General features: G+C 39.1%; 1 protein-coding gene, 1 long non-coding RNA gene and 1 other non-coding gene across 4 annotated transcripts; 1 reads left to right on the top strand and 2 right to left on the bottom strand.

Moving 5' to 3' along the window:
- Positions 1 to 7846: 7846 nt before the first annotated feature.
- LOC116038011 lies at positions 7847 to 9653 on the bottom strand. The gene is made up of 2 exons (XR_004101991.1): positions 9573 to 9653; positions 7847 to 8102 (listed from the first exon to the last, which is right to left on the bottom strand). It is a non-coding gene; the product is annotated as an uncharacterized LOC116038011 (long non-coding RNA).
- On the bottom strand, positions 8687 to 8772 carry trnay-gua. Its single transcript is given in 2 exon segments — positions 8687 to 8722; positions 8736 to 8772. It is a non-coding gene; the product is annotated as a tRNA-Tyr (tRNA).
- Positions 9294 to 17602, top strand: trim55b (tripartite motif containing 55b). 2 transcript variants are annotated; one of them, XM_031282203.2, is made up of 9 exons: positions 9294 to 9353; positions 11196 to 11258; positions 11833 to 12002; positions 12729 to 12906; positions 13129 to 13224; positions 15777 to 16010; positions 16117 to 16139; positions 16600 to 16724; positions 16811 to 17602. In XM_031282203.2, exons 1-9 carry the CDS (start codon positions 9351 to 9353, stop codon positions 16981 to 16983), a joined length of 1065 nt encoding a protein of 354 aa, XP_031138063.2. In that variant the 5' UTR covers positions 9294 to 9350; the 3' UTR covers positions 16984 to 17602. The 2 variants fall into 2 exon arrangements, with proteins under 2 accessions (XP_031138063.2, XP_031138061.2); XM_031282201.2 differs by lacking the exon at positions 9294 to 9353 and having other exon boundaries at positions 10742 to 11258.
- The last annotated feature ends 478 nt before the right edge of the window (positions 17603 to 18080 follow it).

The raw sequence follows: 18080 nt of genomic DNA, 5'->3' as shown, positions 1-18080 counted from the left end.
CTAGAATAGCCAACTCAAGTAGAGGTGATTTGCCTTCAATTATCAGTAACAGTTACAGGTTACTCACAAGGCAAATTTAGTATTCCGACTGAAACCATTTCATAATTTATGCCCTACCACACAAAGCCTGCCAAAGTAGTGCAGCTCATTACAAAAAATGTTTAGAGAGAAAGATGATCAGTTAAACTTATATTTCATATCTTCCAAAATTATCCATAACTGTAGCTTTCTCAGAAACTTTTGTCTTTGCAAACATGAGTAGAACACTTAATAAAAAAAAATCAATAAAAAAAAAAAACAATGTGAAAGTTGAATTACTGAAGTACAAGTAGGTGATAAAGCTTCTCAATGACTACTTCTAATTAATTACTTTCCACCCTGGATGGTGACACACCTTGCAGCTGAGAATACACACTAAAACCATTTAATTGTGTGTTAACTGCTATACTTTCCTTAAGTGTTAGTGTAAATGACTAACTTGTCACATCTTGATTTTTCAAGGTGTTAGCTGCAAACAGAGCTGAGAAAGTCAACCACACATAGGCGGTTCTGTTTTTGCATTTACAGCTTACAAACCTGTTATTGCCAGACAATTTTAAAACTTGATCTGGCATATGACTACGTCAATGGCCCATCACGTGTGTGTGCGCACAGGACAGCACATCATTTTCTGTTTATTATCTCGTCCAGGCCATTTTTGTTGCCACATTCACACATACATGCAAAGTAACAAACACCACGCACCAGAGATGTTCACAAGTAATTTTTTGGAAGTCCATGTCGAGTCTCAAGTCTTTGAGCTCGAGTCCAAGTCAAGTCTCAAGTCTCTGGCCATCTGATCTGTCTCTAACACTGTATTGTTAAATCTTATGAATTCAAAGCATGTCCTGTAGCTACCATCCATACAGTACAGTATCAAAATCAGTTGTAGGATAACTGTATGGGGTCTACTTAACACATCCCTCTAGCCCTCACATCATATGGATACAACTAAACTTAGCACAAAAAGTAAGGAAATTTGTGTTTGATAGATTATTTCTCTGTGGTAACAATGCTTTTTGGCAATAAATCTTATACCGTTGGAAAGCCTGTTTAGTTCCCTTTCAAATGGTGCCCTATTTGTAAGGAACATGCATTTGTGGGATGAGCAGCAGCGCTGAGTATGTGGGTTGCGTCCATGAAAAATTTGCCAAATCTTCTTTGCCAATGCCAAACAGCTTATTCTGCCAATGACTCGTTTGGTGTTTGGTGGATTGGATGATGCTGCCTATGAAAGTTGGATCGTAGGGTCAAAGTGTGGAGAAAATGCGGAGAACGCTATGCTGATTGCTGTACCGATAGAGTAACACCTTTTGGTGGAGGCAGTGTGATGGTGTGGGGCGGCATCTCCCTCACAGGAGAAACGAGGCCTGTCATCATTGGAGGAAATCTCAATGCAGAGAGATATAGAGATGAGATTCTGCAAACAGTGGCAATCCCATATCTCCACAGTCTGGGACCGAACTCTATCCTCCAAGATGACAACGTTCGCCCCCACAGGGCGGGGTTTATCAGAGACTACCTCCTGAATGTGGGAGTGGAGAGGATGGAATGGCCAGCCCTGCCAGCAGTCCTGACCTCAACCCCATTGAACACTTGTGGGATCAGCTTGGGCATGCTGTTCGTGCCAGAGTGACCAACACAACCACGTTGGCTGACTTGCAACAAATGCTGGTTGAAGAATGGGATGCCATCCCACAGCAGTATGTGACCAGGCTGGTGACCAGCATGAGGAGGAGGTGCCAAGCTATTGTGGCTGTGTATGGTTCTTCCACACACTACTGAGGCTTCTGTTTGTGAAATTAATAAATTGTTAAATTGCCAATATGTCTTGTTTCTTCAAACTTCAATCATCCAATCCACCAAACACCAAAACGAGTCAATGGCAGAATAAGCTGTATAAGATTTATTGCCAAAAAGCATTGTTACCACAGAGAAATAATCTACCAAACACAAATTTCCTTATTTTTTGTGCTAAGTTTATAAAGATACAATTTGCCTGTTCCCAGCATTAGCACAACACTTTGCGATGGTTAGCTTGTTACCTGTGACGATATATGCTAAATGTAGGCCTAACGTCTCTTTCACAGTAGCAAGTGACTGACGTATCTGGGTGCGTTTTGAGATGCTTTATGAAGTTCGACGTTGATCCGGCATCATTTATTTTGGTGCCACACACCTTGCATGTAGCTGTTCGCTTACTGCCACAAGTTATTGAAAGCAAAACTAATGACAAAAGGCACAACTCCGGGAGGACTTGGTGTCGCCATCGTCAATGCATTTTTTGATATGTGAGTGCGCGCACATTTTGGCAAAGGGCAGGGGACATGCAGCTCGTCATACGTTTCCCCAACGTTTATGCGCCAATAAAAGAAAATAGAAATACATGAATACATTTAAATTTAAAAAGCAATAATTGCATGAAAACAGGTTGTTGACGAGTCTCGAAGCTCGAGTCCGAGTCAAGTCTGAAGTCTTTTGGGTCGAGTTGCAAGTCAAGTCTGAAGTCAGCTGTTTGTGCGACTTAAGTGCGACTCGAGTCCAAGTCTCAGACTCGAGTCCCCATCTCTGCCACGCACAGACACACACCTTCGTAGAATATAGTAGGTGTGTTTAACTACACTAGTATCCGCCTCTAGCATTAGCTTGCAGGTGAGCTGCATACCTCATTCCCCTTGAGGTTACAGCTACAGTATCTGCCTGTCCCCCAGTGCTCCACTCCCCCTGACTCTATTTTTGCCAAGAGGGCTCTGGAGACAGATTCCAAACCGCTGTGGTGCTTCTAATAGATTTACCTGTTACCCTCTGACAACACTCTGGCCATTACAGGAGTCATTATCTATTGCTTAATTGCCCACGCAGCTATTTACGCCTATAGTGCTCTTTGACGTAAATATTCTATGTGCATCTGTAAACAAACACACCACTTAACATTAACACACAGACGTGTAAATCTGAAAACAGACATTCCAAATGTTATATTTGATGTAACTGCACATCCCCTTTTAAAGGCTGTCTAATATTTCCCTTAACTAATTAATTACATTTGCACCACAATTCATTCACCATACATTTGAACCTATTATCTCACTCATATTAAAATTGATTGCTATTACCATCGGGTTGAATTAGAAGAAATAAACATAACTTTTATACTGTAGTATAATTTTGTATTAAATGCCATTACAAACATCTAGAACTGTATTGTGTGTATTTAGAGCCACCTTGTGGTGAAAAAGAGTGCTTACATAGACAGTGTGCTTGAAGGATAAAAAATTAAAGAAATATTGAGGTTAATTACAGTATATCTTAAGTTTATTTAAAAGAGAAGACTTTTGGTTTGTAATCAGAAGGTATTAATTGTGCAGTGAAACTGATATTAGGTATATCTTCTCCAATATAGTGACAACTATATAATACCTGCCAAATAAAAACAAAATGTTGCAAACCACCTTGGGCTGACTGCTACAGTTTGCATTTCTGGACTTGGATATGTGCAATGGAAAAAAAGTATGTAGCACTAGGGTAAAATAATAAGTCCAGAAGTGCTACACCTAATGACTCAGATGCAGAGTCCCAGATAGCATCAACGTGTGACAGCTTAATGTGTTATTCATGTGTTACTGAAGTGGCAAATCACTTTTTTCCATCCACAAACAAACTGAAAGGAATATGAATCATAAGATCTAAATGCAACAGCATAAACACAAGTACAATGTTCCTACCACTAGATGGCACTATTTTACTGTGTTGAAGGCCAGTAGGCTTTACTATCACAGCTCCTCGGTTGAAACTACAGTATGTTGCTCCTTTGATCAGCATTGACATTTAGGTAGTCTGATTAGGATGTCTGATTGATTGGCACTGGGTTTTTTTTTTTAAATAATTTGATGGCTGTAAAAATAAAACAAAATAGTGGTAGCAGCCAGAACAGAATCTAAACTCTAAAAGATTGATGTATTGTAATATTGAAGCTCATAAATTGGCACTAATAGGGTGTCCAGCAGGTTACATTTCTCTTTTCCTGATCCCACACTGGCACTTTTTAATTAAAGCCCAAATATATACACAAAAATAATTCATCACTAGGGCTTGTTTTGATGTCTTTGGTGAAAATAGATTATTTCATTTTGTTACCAAATTATGAATGCCTACAACTTTTTGTTGAGACACTTAGATCCAGATTTAAATGGTGAGTCACAATGTGCACTGCACGCGTGGTGCAGAGGCTGAGAGAGACGCTTGAATGCTGAGCGCATCTTAGTTTCCCATGACCATGAGCAGCAATGGTGCCTGTTAAAACAGACTGACGTCTCTTTTACGTCATTGTATGGGAAAGGATGTTACATAAAACTCCATGTGGAAATCGGGCTGTTTGATTTCATCTTTCTTATTAAGTGACTACATGTCAAAAATGATGTGAGGCATTTACAAAACTGAAGGTTCACATTTCATTTATCATGAAAATCCACTTTCTGTAAACCTTCTTATACTTACACAGGGTTATCCATACTGTACCTCTGCATTATATTGACACAATTACAAAATCATATAATTATGATTATACAAGTAAAACATATCTGTATTTTCATTTAAATGTGTAGTATTATTATGTAATGCCTGGTCAGATGTTCAGTACATGTGGTCATTTACCTGGCTTCTATTTAGCAGGTAATGATAAAGAAGGATGTCAGAACTAAGAAAAGAGTCGTTGTCTACCTCAGGAGAAGATCTCTACTCTGTAGAAGAGTAGGCCATTGGGAAGTCTTACAGGTGGACATCACAGTCTAAAAATTCAGAAGGGAAAATAGATCAGAAAGCACCTGTTGCCCACATTATCATACATTTGGCACACTTGTCTGCTTGTCAAAACTTATAAGTATAAGTATATGAGTTTAGAGTAAATTAAATAAATGAATAATAAATGTCTAGTTTGTCCTTTGAAAATGAGTGCAACGGAAACAAGGTAATTAACTAACTACATTTACTCCTGTTGCTGTAATTGAACATCTTTGTTGTGTACTTTTTAAACTAAGTAATTTAACTTGTACTCGTGTGTTTGTACTTTGCTACATTTTAAATCACAATTATTACAGGTTACAAATATTGTAAACTGTCCATAATCGTTACAAACTATTTCACCCATGAATTAGCCAACATTGCTTTATTTTCACTATTCAATACAAAATATTAAGTTTCAACTCTGTCCTTGACATTCTCAAATAATGTGGGAAATACCAATTATGATAAAAACAGTGGTGTCTGCTTATATTTAAATGAGATACTTTTTACCACTACTTGTCATAATTACCTTTAAATATTTGTGTTCATCCAAAGGAAGTCCACATTGAATTACTGATAACTTTAACAGTTACTAGTAGACTTTTTCTACAGGATTAAATTTGCAGCAAGGTGATTGTATTTATAGTTGTTTAGGATATGTTAGTAGTGATCCCCGATCACATCCTAAGTGATGTTTTGAGGTGAAGAATTTCACCTCAGTGGGTCTTTTTAGGACAAATGTGAAAAAGCAGAAAATAGACCACATTATCTGAGAATGCTTACAAAGACCTTTTAAATCACAAGCAATGACTGCTTACCATCTGTATGAATACTATATGACTTCCACCTAACTGAAATATTCATACAAGAGAACAGATGGCACCCTTTGCTCTGCTCCCTATTCTGGTTCCATATACACTTTTATCATGCTTATGAGCTTGTAGACCTTTATGTGTGGTTGTGTGTGAGTGCATGTGTGTACTTTTATGGCCTTTGACAGTTACCTGCAAACCCTTTTACTATATAACCAAAACACCATGTACCACCACTGAGCAAAATAGCTGAACAGGAGGGTCACACTGAGCTCTTTAAACTGGCAGCTTCTGGCTGGCATTCACATTGGCTTTTCATCGTCAAGTAATCTTCATACTGCTCTTAATTTGTCAATCTTCAATCTTTATTGCCCTTTTACCAACAGACTGCAATATAATGAGTCAGACAGTAATGGCTTAAAAATTATGAATTAATTTCAATCACAAAGACATAACCCAGAACATCTTCTTAATTGAGCCATCTAAATGGTGAGCATTTGAGCAGTCCTTGGTTGTTGTTAATGAATATGTAATCACACTAGTTCAGCCTTTTTAAAGACTGCTAATTAAAACTGAATGAAGTGGTGAGCCCACAGCATCACAAAGTAATGAGAAAACAATTTTTTTTTGTAGACCACAAAAAAAAAGATATAAACAGAAAGGAGGAATCAAGTGAACACACACATATATATATATATAATGGCAAAAGGCAAAAAAGCCTGCTACATTTTCGCAGATCTACAAATCACAGGTCACAGAAACTTTACTGTTAAGTGTTGGATATGAATGTAATTTTTGGTTCCCAATGTGGTCTCTTGTCCCTGGGTGGAAATAGGGCTGGGCGATATGGAGAAAATCAGATATCGCAATATTCTTGTCCTAATACCTCGATGTCGATATTCTGGCGATATTATAGGGTTGACAATTGGTGCTTTAACAAAATATCTTCACAATGAGATTTAAGATAAATAATCTTCAGTAATGTAGATATAATGACTAAGTGGGTAAAGGTAAAAATAATAGAAGAGCTAGAACAGTCTGGTAACACAGAAAATTACATCACTTTACTGTAATGCAGCCTTTAAAACCAGGAAAAGACAACACTTAAGCCATTTACAATATTACGATTTCCAAAATCTAAGACGATATTTAGTCTAGATATAATATCGATATATTGCCCAGCCCTAGGTGGAAACTAAATAAAACAGAGATACACTTTCAGTGATAACATTTCTAAAATGTTTAAATATGACTCACTGACTCTGACGTGCCTGTGTGAAAAGCATTGTGTGCATAGCCACGTGGCCTTATTATAAAGGGAATAGAGGTGCAAGGAAGCCAGATGTCATTTTGTATGAGTCAGAGAAAAAGTGTGATCAAAAACCACATTAGGTATGCTTAGATGGGTTATAAGCTACCAGAACTTTGAGGATCCCGTGTACTGACACAGACTTCCATAGTATCTTAAAATGTAACATAATCACTGAAAAAAACAAGAATAATGACATTTGTTGAAAATATCAATGAATTCTAAAAAGCTAATAAATGGAAAACCGCCTGAGCATTGTCACTACTACATGGGGGAAGTACCTCTGCTAGTTTAGAGGGTCGTTCATTAATTGATTAAAAATAGTTTGATCCCGGGCTCCTCCTGTCTATACATATGGAAGTGTCATTGAGCAAGACACTGAAACCCAAAGTGCTTCAGATATCTCAGTCACTTTGGGCCAAATTTTCAACCAAAACAATGTTATTTTAATCAATACTAACTATGTGCAATAAAACACCTTAATCTTTGTAGGATAGTACCTTCTCATTGCTGTCATATGGTACCAGGAGGAGAAATGTATGACCAGTACAGCTCCCTGGGTCTCTATGTAGTTAAACAGTATTGTACAGTATGGGCAAAAACAAACAATATATTTTCAGGTGAGATTCCTCCTGAAAAAAAGCCAACACATACAGTTTGGGTCAATAAAAATAACTACAATAACAGCAGCAATCGTTTATATGTTGTACCTTTAATTGTTAAGTTTTTGAAACACTTTATGAAACTTAACAACTATGGGGGTTTGAACTCAAGAATGTTTTCATTTAATGGATTCCATGGGATGGAGTGGGGGGTGCCATGTTGCATTTTCAGATGGGGGCCCCGGGCTTCTTCCGTGCTGGTTATTTCCTCCTCTTCTTCCTTTTTCCATAGGGTCCTTTTGAACCATTCTTAGTCTAGCCCCTCGCCTGAGACCACTTTGCCATTGAAGATCCTACCAGGAGCACCAGGCTCCTAACAACACAGCCCTCAGGTTTATAGGGACACACAAACCTCTCCACCACGATGAGGTATTGGTTCCCGGAGAGGGGGCGGTATTGCATACGCTTTGTATTGCATTTCACACTGTTGCCAGGTTTACAGAGAACAGTTGTGGCAATTAGTAAACCGGATATTTCTAACTCCTTTCTCAATATAATCTGTAATATCAGAAGAACAGAAAATAGCAATATGTTAGACAATACATTTCATCTTCTCCCAAGAAAGATAGTTATAGTTATTAATTTGAAGAATAAAAAAACATCAATGAGCTACATGCTAGCTAGAAACACACACAGAAATTGCTTTTGAATGTGCTATATATCTTTTCTCTCTTTTGCTCATATTTGTATATGTTTTCTTTTATTTCCCTTTTCCTTTCTTGGCTAATTCATTAGTCCCTTTTCAGACTGAACTCTTTATACTGCGAGTTAAGGAATATGGCTGTATTAATGGCCAAAAAGAAAGTATTTAAAAAAAGAAAAAAAAAAGAACTGCTATGTATCTTCTCAAGTGTAGGGATTGCAGTTTTTATTTCTTTTTTCTGCAAACACACCATATAGTTTTCTTCGTAAATGGTAAATAACAGCACTGACTTGTATAAATAGTTTGGGTCTGCTTGTGTAACACCAAAGAGTATAAAAGCTGATAATACTATATATATGGATAACACTGCCACTAGAAGGAAACGTTTGCACAATTACGGAATAGTACCGAATTGCATTTTGGAGAAAATAAATGTCCCTCCTTCGAGCCGGATTCGAACCAGCGACCTAAGGATTACCATGTATTCACTACAGTCCTCCGCTCTACCAACTGAGCTATCGAAGGGAGCATGCTTATCTTTCGTAACATTTGATTAAAATTAGTGCCCTGGTATTTTATGTATAAGTATGCTGAAGAATAGATTTCGAACGAACAGTTTCACTATAATCGGCGCAAAATCGCGTCCGCTCCAGTTAGATTGTTAGACTGGGGCGAACGAGTTGCCGTTATTCTGAGTTGTATGTCATAAACGTAGCTAACGGTATAGAGTCAATAACAAAACGAGCTTCTTAGAAAATCATCAGTTAATGCTACATAATCACATTGTTCTTGGACGTTAAAATTAGCTGCTAGTTCGTTAGCTGCTAGTAGAGAATAAAAAATAGAGTATAACGCTAAAGCTGCCATAGCTTGTATACGTCACACACATTGACTGTAAATATTAATATTAACAGTCTAGTATGGTTACACATTACAATGCATCCCTTCCATACAGTTGAAATTGATAAACCACTGATCATGTTTTTGAAGGGGAATTATTGACGGACATCCGAATAGTGCGTGGCGGTTTTTTTGTTTTGATTTACTGGTAACTTTAATGATAGAGTTACAAATACAAGAAAGGTCGGTCACAAATCTCATAAATGGTAATCTAGCTTTAGTTTAGCTGGCTGCCCAAGTGCAAAGAACTAGCTAGCTAACGTTAGAGTTAGCTAGCTAGCTATGAAACAAAAACTTGCTAACTAACCTAACTAACTAAAACATTACAAATTTTACAGACGACATAAATTTGTTTATTGTTGTTGAAAATGCCGTTCCCTTCCGGTTGTTTGTACTTAGGTAACAAATGTTATAAGTGAATTTACCTTTTGATGAACATGGGCATCATTCCTTTGGTGTACAATTGCTACTTCGAAGTTCGTATGGATGTCGCTTCGATGTCTATGTCACTGCCCGATGTGAGTCGAGTGCAGATGTGAGTCGCGCATGCGTCACTTTGCGACAAGTAGCCTACAAGATGCTAACGGCTTTTTGAGCTAACGCACAGTCTATGAGCTAACGTTAGCAATCAAACAATCATAGATAGCTAAAACATTTTTGAAATGACTGCTGCTGCTGGCTAGAAGTTAGCAATCAAACACAATAAAGGCTGTCACTTAATGGCGTTTTGAGCTAACGTTAGCAACCAAACAGTCATAGATAGCTACAACGTTTTTGAAATGATTACCATCTTCTGTTATTGTATGTAAAGAGAAACGTTTATTATTTTATAGATTTCACAAATTTCAGTATGACACGTTATGCCGTAAACAGTTTAAATCTGAGCATGCGCGACTCACATCTGCACTCGACTCACATCGGGCAGTGACAGTCTACCTGGAATGCGAATATTTTTTTTCCAAGATGGCAAAGGCATGTCCCGCCCTACTCTACCTTATTCTGCCTCTGATTGGCTTACCCTGACATTCTTATTTTAACTCTTTTTCAGGCTAATCTAAAAACGAAACCTCCTGTTTAGCCAGACTCATTTCCAACAATCCCAACGAAGGTACCGACTACTAGCCAATCAGAGGGAGAGCAGGCGGGTCATGCCTAGTAAAACAAATGTGGCACCCGGGATGGTAACTGGATGGTAAAAGCTAGCGCAGCTAGCGTCTCTAACGCTCTTGCCTAGAAGTGACGTGGGAATGGTGGGATCCACAATAACGCGTCTCTAACGGTTATCTAAAAAATTTATCATAAACGTAATGCTAAAAAGTTAGTATTAACATCAGGGTAACGTTTACCAGTCCGCGAACCTTTAAAAGACGTTCATGTCATAGTTTAGCACATCTCTATAACTAAAACGTTTTCCTATACTAACGTTAGCTGTTCATATAACGTTGTGTAAACTTAAGATTATTTTATGAGAACTATGTATCATTAAACTAATCATGTGCTCAGTGGCCGCAGGAAAAATAAATATAATTAACTGTGACCATGTTGCTGATGCTACATTTTACTTAGCTAAACCCATAATAATCTGGTAGCCTCGACATCCTTTTGTCAGGCTTTGCAATAACGTTAACTGCTTTCTAGATGTGATGTTAGGCCTTCACTTACATACACTGCACAGACACCAAGTCACCTCTGAAAGCAGTGTAGAGGAGGATGTAGAGTTTGGTAGGCAGCTGTTCAGTACTGTCCCTGCCCAGTTTCAAATATGGGCAAGGTAAAAATGGCAACCTTTGACGTGACAGCAATAGCTTCTAAAAACAGAACTGACACCAGCGAGATAGGAACCCACACCCGCTAGGCCAAGAGCAGCAGGCCTACTCTCCTACTGGAGATTGCTTTCAGAAAAGGACTCTTAACTTTACCAGCTTTACTGGTCTTACTAATTAGTGCAGTGTTGTATGTCTTGGTAAAAGCGTTTGTCAAAAATGAATACCATGGATAACTTGGAGAAACAGCTGATTTGTCCCATATGTCTGGAAATGTTTACAAAGCCTGTCGTCATCCTACCCTGCCAGCACAACCTCTGTAGAAAATGTGCCAATGATGTTTTCCAGGTAAGAAACTGAAAAAAATGCCACTGATTAGTTTTTAGCATTAAGGGTAATGTATGTATACACCTAAATAACACAGTTTTTGATTTATATTTGCATCTCCAACTAACAGCCTATATATTTTTATGAACTCCCTATATTTTTTGTATGAAAGGCAACCAGTAACTGTTAGGACAACAAAGAGTACATGTATATGATATTCTCATATAATTGGAGTTTTAGACAGCAATTCACCATTATTTGTGTCACAACTGATCACTAAGGTAAGGCTGTGTTTACAAACAATAATACTATAATTCATCATTATCAGCATCAGAAAACATTGAAAGCTTAGGAAATGTAATTGATTTAGTTGTTGTTAAGTTTTAGGCCCTTCAATAAAGCCCCTGTCAACAGATTTGGGAGAGATAGCAGGGCAGTTTAATATTTTTGTGATGGGGTTTCACTTTTGTATTATGAGTGAAACAATTGTTGAGTGAAACAATTAAATTGATTTTTGCAAATGAGATTGATTTATCAATTAAAACTACCATCATACTAAATTTGAGGTTTGAGCTGTTTACTGAATTATTTACAGGCTTCAAACCCATACCTTCCAACGAGAGGTGGCTCATTGACGTCTGGTGGCCGCTTCCGATGCCCGTCCTGCAGACATGAGGTGGTTCTGGACAGGCACGGTGTTTACGGGCTGCAAAGGAACCTGTTGGTTGAGAACATTATTGACATGTTCAAACAGGAGTCAAGCAGGTGAAACAGATCAGATACATAGATGTGCTCTCTTTAGTTTCTCTTGATAGCAGACAAAATCTAAGTAAACAGTGATCACCTTACAGTTCAGAGAATAGCTTTGTTTATCAATCAAAGCTGTCTTTAAATAGAAGATAGTAAAGGAAAATAAGGATAAACTGGTGGTGTGATGGCAGGAAGTGTAACAGTTGCTGGTGTGGCCTTAGTGCCAGTGCCTTCTGAGTCAGAGAGCTGGAGTGGATGACAGGAGGTTTCTAGTTTTAGTCATCAATCTACACCGATGATTTCCCTGATCTGAGTAGTTGGCTGTATAGCCAAAAGGCTTGTCTGATATAAGATCCACTGCACTCAGGATGCTCAACATCATACTGGATCAAGATGTTGTGGCATTATTAAGTAAACTATTTTATGGTCAATTAACTGATATCTTGATTAATTTTTATTGGATAAAATTGTCTGACAATGTAAGTATGAGTTATTCATAAAAGATAACGCTAAACACCTGCAAGCACACCTGTATACTACACAGTGTAATAGTGATGTATTGATTACAGTGCTGACAGTCCATGCGCATGGCAAGGCAAGACTGATGGATCGTCAATAAACTACTGAGATGTGTACTTGTGACATTATCAAACTGACATTATATGTCATTATCATCAATATGCACTGACATGTATGTACGACCTGACAGGAAGATACCACTCTTTTCTTTAAACCCAACAGCAGCAAGCCAGCGCCAGAGAGAAAGGAAGGAATGCCAATGTGTGATGTTCACGAGGAAGAAAAGATCAACATTTACTGTGTGACCCATGGTGTGCCCACGTGCTCTATGTGTAAGGTCTTTGGAGCTCACAAAGACTGTGAGGTGGCACCTATCACCAGCATCTACCAGACAAAGAAGGTGAGGCCTGAGATATTCATGGAGATAATGAATACTGTCAATCATGAGAGTATTAGAAATATAATAATAGATAAACATGGGTTTGTGTTAAAAAGTACATAATGAAAATCTCGATCTGACCATGTTTCATCATAAAGTACATTTACATGCATTTTAACTTTGTCTCAGATTTGAATCATACTTGGTCTCAGGTATTTACTCTGCCATGTCCTTGTCCCCCAGACGGAGCTGAGTGACGGGATTGCCATGATGGTTGGTAACAATGACAGGATGCAAGGCATCATTAGTCAGCTTGAGGAAGCCTGTCGTGCCATAGAGGTCAGTGTCCAACTGCTGCAGTGCCTGGCCACTCACTCACGCAGCAAGCTTTTCTCTCTGCACACACTAATGCACCTGCACAGACGTTTAAACGGACACAATGTGTCACTGCAACTCTGTCTGCTTTCATCTGTCGGTAAGCTTAAGACAGAGAGGTGGAGAGGGGGAAATTAAAGTTTTGGTGCCTCAGTCTGACTTTCTCTCTGTTTAGTTTGACTTTACTAGAAATTTGGGTGGAAACCTGTTGCCTTAAACCGTCTACATTTTTACACAAGGTGAAACTTAAAGGTGCAGTAGGTAAGACTTATAAAACTAACTTTCTGTCATATTTGCTGAAACTGACTCTATGTTCGAGTAGAACTACATGAAACAGGTAATTAAAAAAAAAAAATCTGGCTCCTCTGGCACCACCTACAGCCTATATTGCGATTCGCAAAAATCCACAGCTCCCCTGTTCAGATGCACCAATCATGGCCAGGGGGGTGTCTAACTGCATGTCAATCACTGCTCATGCACACATTCATTCTCCCTTATGGGGGGAGGGGCTTAGGAGACCGTTTTGTGCTTTAGCAGAAATGGGGGAGGGACTGAGGCTATGTTTAGACGGAAACGATCTGAAGAGAAAACGCAAAAGTGGCGTTGCATTCTCACTTTTTATTCCGCGTTTAGACGAGAGTTTTGGGGGGGAAATCTGCGTGCATATGGTGACGCAAAAGTGTGTGAAATTCGATGTAGTATGCACGCCAGGCGGCTAGGTGGCACTGCCACACAACACCACCAAGGCTGCGCGCCTACGTAGAACCTTCCTTCTACTTCTCTCCTTAGTAGCGGGAAACCAAAACATGTCGAAGCGAACAACAAAAGTTTGTCTGGAAAGACGAGGAGGTGGAGTTGCATGTTTGTCTGATGATGACCGGCACAGTCGACCGTGATAAGCCACAGCACAGCACCCACGGGAGCACTACCAATATCCTGAGCCTCGCAGCCCTTCAGTGCAGTGGCCAGCGGGCAGAGGAGGCTGAAGCAGACCCTCCTCTGCTTCAGCCTCCTCTGCGGGCAGAGGAGGCTGAAGCAGACCCTCCTCTGCCCGCTGGCACTCGCTTTCTCTCTTTCTCTTCATCCGCAACGTTGTAGCCTACTCTGGCTCAAATGAATAGCCTCCATATGGTCATCGAACTATAACAACCTTATCCACATTGTCGAAATCATGTTCAAATTTTTTGGCTAAGTCCTGGATCTTCCCAATCCTACCTACAGCACTTTTAACAAGTCAAGTTGTATTAACACAGAGCGGTAAGTTGATGCAGTAGACAAATCAAGTTTACATTAGTAGTCATTACTAAAAATCATTAGTAAACATAAATTATTTTGTAATGTTGTCTAAAATAAGCATGTTAAGTTAAAGCTTTAGTGCGTAACCTTTTTATATTAATGAACATCCGTTACATTTAATCCATTGCCAAATGAGTTGAGACAAAGCCAATTAATACTATCAGCTCCACACAACTCTCTCTGTATTTCTCAGTATGGCTATGTTCAGAAACTGGTGGCGTTTTTTTAATCTTCCGTGTTCTCCTTGGCTACTAGCAACAGAAAGGAAAACAATACACATAAAACATTGTAATTTTCCAATGTATTGCACTGCATGGAAAGTTGTACTCAGGAGACATAGTTACTGATTTCCAATCTGGTGCAACAATAAATGTAGATAAACATAAACACTATCATCAACATCAACCTTACAAAACTAAAACCCTGAACACAGAACATAAATGCACACCCAAAATATTAAAAGAACATTATTAAAACACACTTTAACTAGGACAGAAACCATTCAGAACATATATTTTTTTCCCCATGAGCCTTTGCATCGCTTCAGCGCCGAACAGTTCAAATGACCCCGCCCCTCCCTTACAGAAACTTAACATCCTTAGTTATCTCTGCTTAACATGATCTGTGCACTGCATACTTAAGCTGATTATTACAAACAACTATTGTGATTTAGTAATGAATATGTTTTTTAGCAAAACATGAAATAAAGTGGTGACCACTAAAAAGTTTAATTACAACTAATTCTGGGTTGACAGTGTACATGCACTTAGCAGTGCGCTGCACTCTGGCCCATCGACATAATTAATGGGGGGAGAAAAGACATCTTTCCTATGGTTCACATACCACAGTTGGACATAGTAGGGAGGAAGATGGAGTGGCTCCAGTCCCCCATGTTGTGTCACCCTCAGTGGTGTTACTCAGGGCAGATATGCAGAATGTCCTCCCTGCACATATGGCACTATCTAAAGGGAAGAAGACAGGCTAACCACAACCTTTTTAGTTTACAGTATTTACATGACCGTACACAGAAAGCAACAGCTATTGCTATCTTTGGTTTTGAATATTCTAAACTCTGTTGTACCCTAGAGTTGCATTTACAAACATGTCTTACTCATAAGACTGAGATGAATGATGATGATGATTTATATGAATGGACTTTTAGAATTTATAATCTTGTGTGTACATGTGTCTCCTTCCATCTCTCACTCGTGCATGTATAGGAGAATGGTCGGAGGCAGAAGACCCTGGTGTGTGAGAAGTTTGACCTGCTATACTCAGTTCTGGAGGCAAAGAAGAGGGAGATGAGTCAGAAGGTGACGGCCGAACAGGAAGAGAAGGTGAACTATATCCGGGGACTGACCAGGAAGTACGGAGACCATCTGGAAGAGAGTTGTAAGATGGTGGAGTTGGGTATCCAGACTATGGAGGAGCCGGAAATGGCTTTATTTCTACAGGTCAGAGTCAATACCAAATGGGCTCCATATAAAATGTTTACAATTACCAATATTTTATGTATAAGTTGAATAGATATGTTGTCTTTCTTTCTCTTGTCTCTTTCAGAACACAAAGCCTCTCCTCAAAAAGTGAGTAGCATACATGTCTTTATGCATCAATAATTACACTGGCAATGGGTAAGGGGAAATATAGTATGTTTGCTATGTAAAAAAAGATAACACATTGTCATTTTCAGGTAAAAATCCTTTCTGGCTTAACACTATTAAAAACTACAACTGGATGTTTCTTTCCCTTTTGTTTGCAGTTGCTTTTTTCATATTCATGTGAACAATTTACCAAATTAACATGTGCACCTAAAAACCCCTCAGCCTAATGCAGCGACGTCACACCAGCTCTCTGGCAGCTGTCGAAAGTAATTCTGTGAAATGTAGCAAATAATTATCTTTAGATGCAGCATCCTGAAATAACTTGCGGAATGTGCTAAACATCACAGGCTGATGATGTATAACAAGTGTCACATTGTCTGTCTGTCTGTGGGTAAATTTTGTTCCCTCCATAAATCATGCAAATTGCACCTTTTGCACTCAGGCTTGCAGAAGCATCCAGTACAGCACACTTGGACAAAGTTGAGCGTGGCTATGAAAATATGGATCATTACACTGTCGACTTCAACAAAGAGGGCAAGGCCCTGCGCAGCCTTGACTTCCCCCAGGGTGAGTTGGTGATGGCAGCAAGTTACGGCTTACAGCTGCGACTTGTAGTAGTCAGACTTTTATTTCCCTTCCTATCCTTTCTACAGAGGATGAAGACGAGGATGAAGAGGATGAGGATGGAGAAGCAGGCACCGAGGAAGGAGAGGGGGCCCAGACTGTTTCGGGAGGCAGTGCTGTTACAGCTGCCTCCGTCGAACCTCCTGCCACCCAGCAGAGTAGCTCCTCCCCAAGCGCAGCCAAGAGCGCTGCCTCCACCTAGCTGTCAGCCGCCGACCCAGACAACACCTTAACCAAGAGCAGGATAAGTTTTGCTCCTAGATGTTGATTTCAGGTCAGTTGTGATAGTTTTCTCCTAGATCTGGGAACAGTGAGACAGATTTAGATCTGCGCCGAAGGGAAAGTCTGAGTAGCTGAGGTAGATCTAAAGGAAAAGACAGAAGTTTCAATTCCCTTCCCTCTCTTTAATTGTGATTGTGTTAGCATGCATCACTGCATACTGACTGATCGTATACATTTTTTCTTTTTTTTTTCTTTTTAAATACACATTTTGGTTCCTTCTTCAGTAGCTTTTTTTGACATACCAAATGACAGACAGTCTATGGGTGTCTATTGGTTCCAGAAATTATACATTTTTTATGTAGCTGACCTTTTGCGACTCACTGCTTGAACTGCATCATTAGCGAGCATGACAAGAGGGCCTCAGGTTTTCCTCCTGGTCGTATACTTTTTTATGACTGATATAACTTTATGAGTAGTAAGAAACTATCACTGTGACATTTCAGTATTTCATACACGTAACAGGCTGTATTATGTGTCGTATTCTTTGTCATGTTACGGTGTATTATTATGTGTCATTAAAACTGAATTGTACAAACACCTACTGCATAGTATCTCTCAAACCTTGGCTCTGTCACTGTACTTCAGGTCTAAACTACTAATGAAAAATATTTTGTGTAACACCCTTACCCATTTGTGTGTTTGTGTGTGTGCATGTGTAAAGACAAACATTTTTTCTCTCTTTCTCTTCACACTCATTTTAATTTATTTCTGTCTTAAGAAATCTATTTTTAATTCTAATAGCCATTTTTATAGCTTGTTCAGACAGTTTATGGCTGTGACACCACTCCTGCCTACGACTTACTGTACATATTAGACTGCAGTGTGCCTCAAACCTTTAGTTATATATTTGCTGCCCTGCAAAGGTCTCACCTTGGCGTGACTCCACTATTGAGATAGTCCGCCACCGAGTCCCATCTAATTATTGAACACTGTCTCTCGGTGAGTTGGATTCTTTACAAATGGGCTCAATGCAGCACTAAGCCCCAGGTTGCTAAATGGGCCAAACTGAATAGGATG

Source organism: Sander lucioperca, chromosome 1 (assembly GCF_008315115.2).
Source record: "Sander lucioperca isolate FBNREF2018 chromosome 1, SLUC_FBN_1.2, whole genome shotgun sequence".
Taxonomy (NCBI): Eukaryota; Metazoa; Chordata; class Actinopteri; order Perciformes; family Percidae; genus Sander; species Sander lucioperca.
Note: the sequence above shows the minus strand (reverse complement) of the source record. Positions and strands in the feature narration are given on the sequence as shown.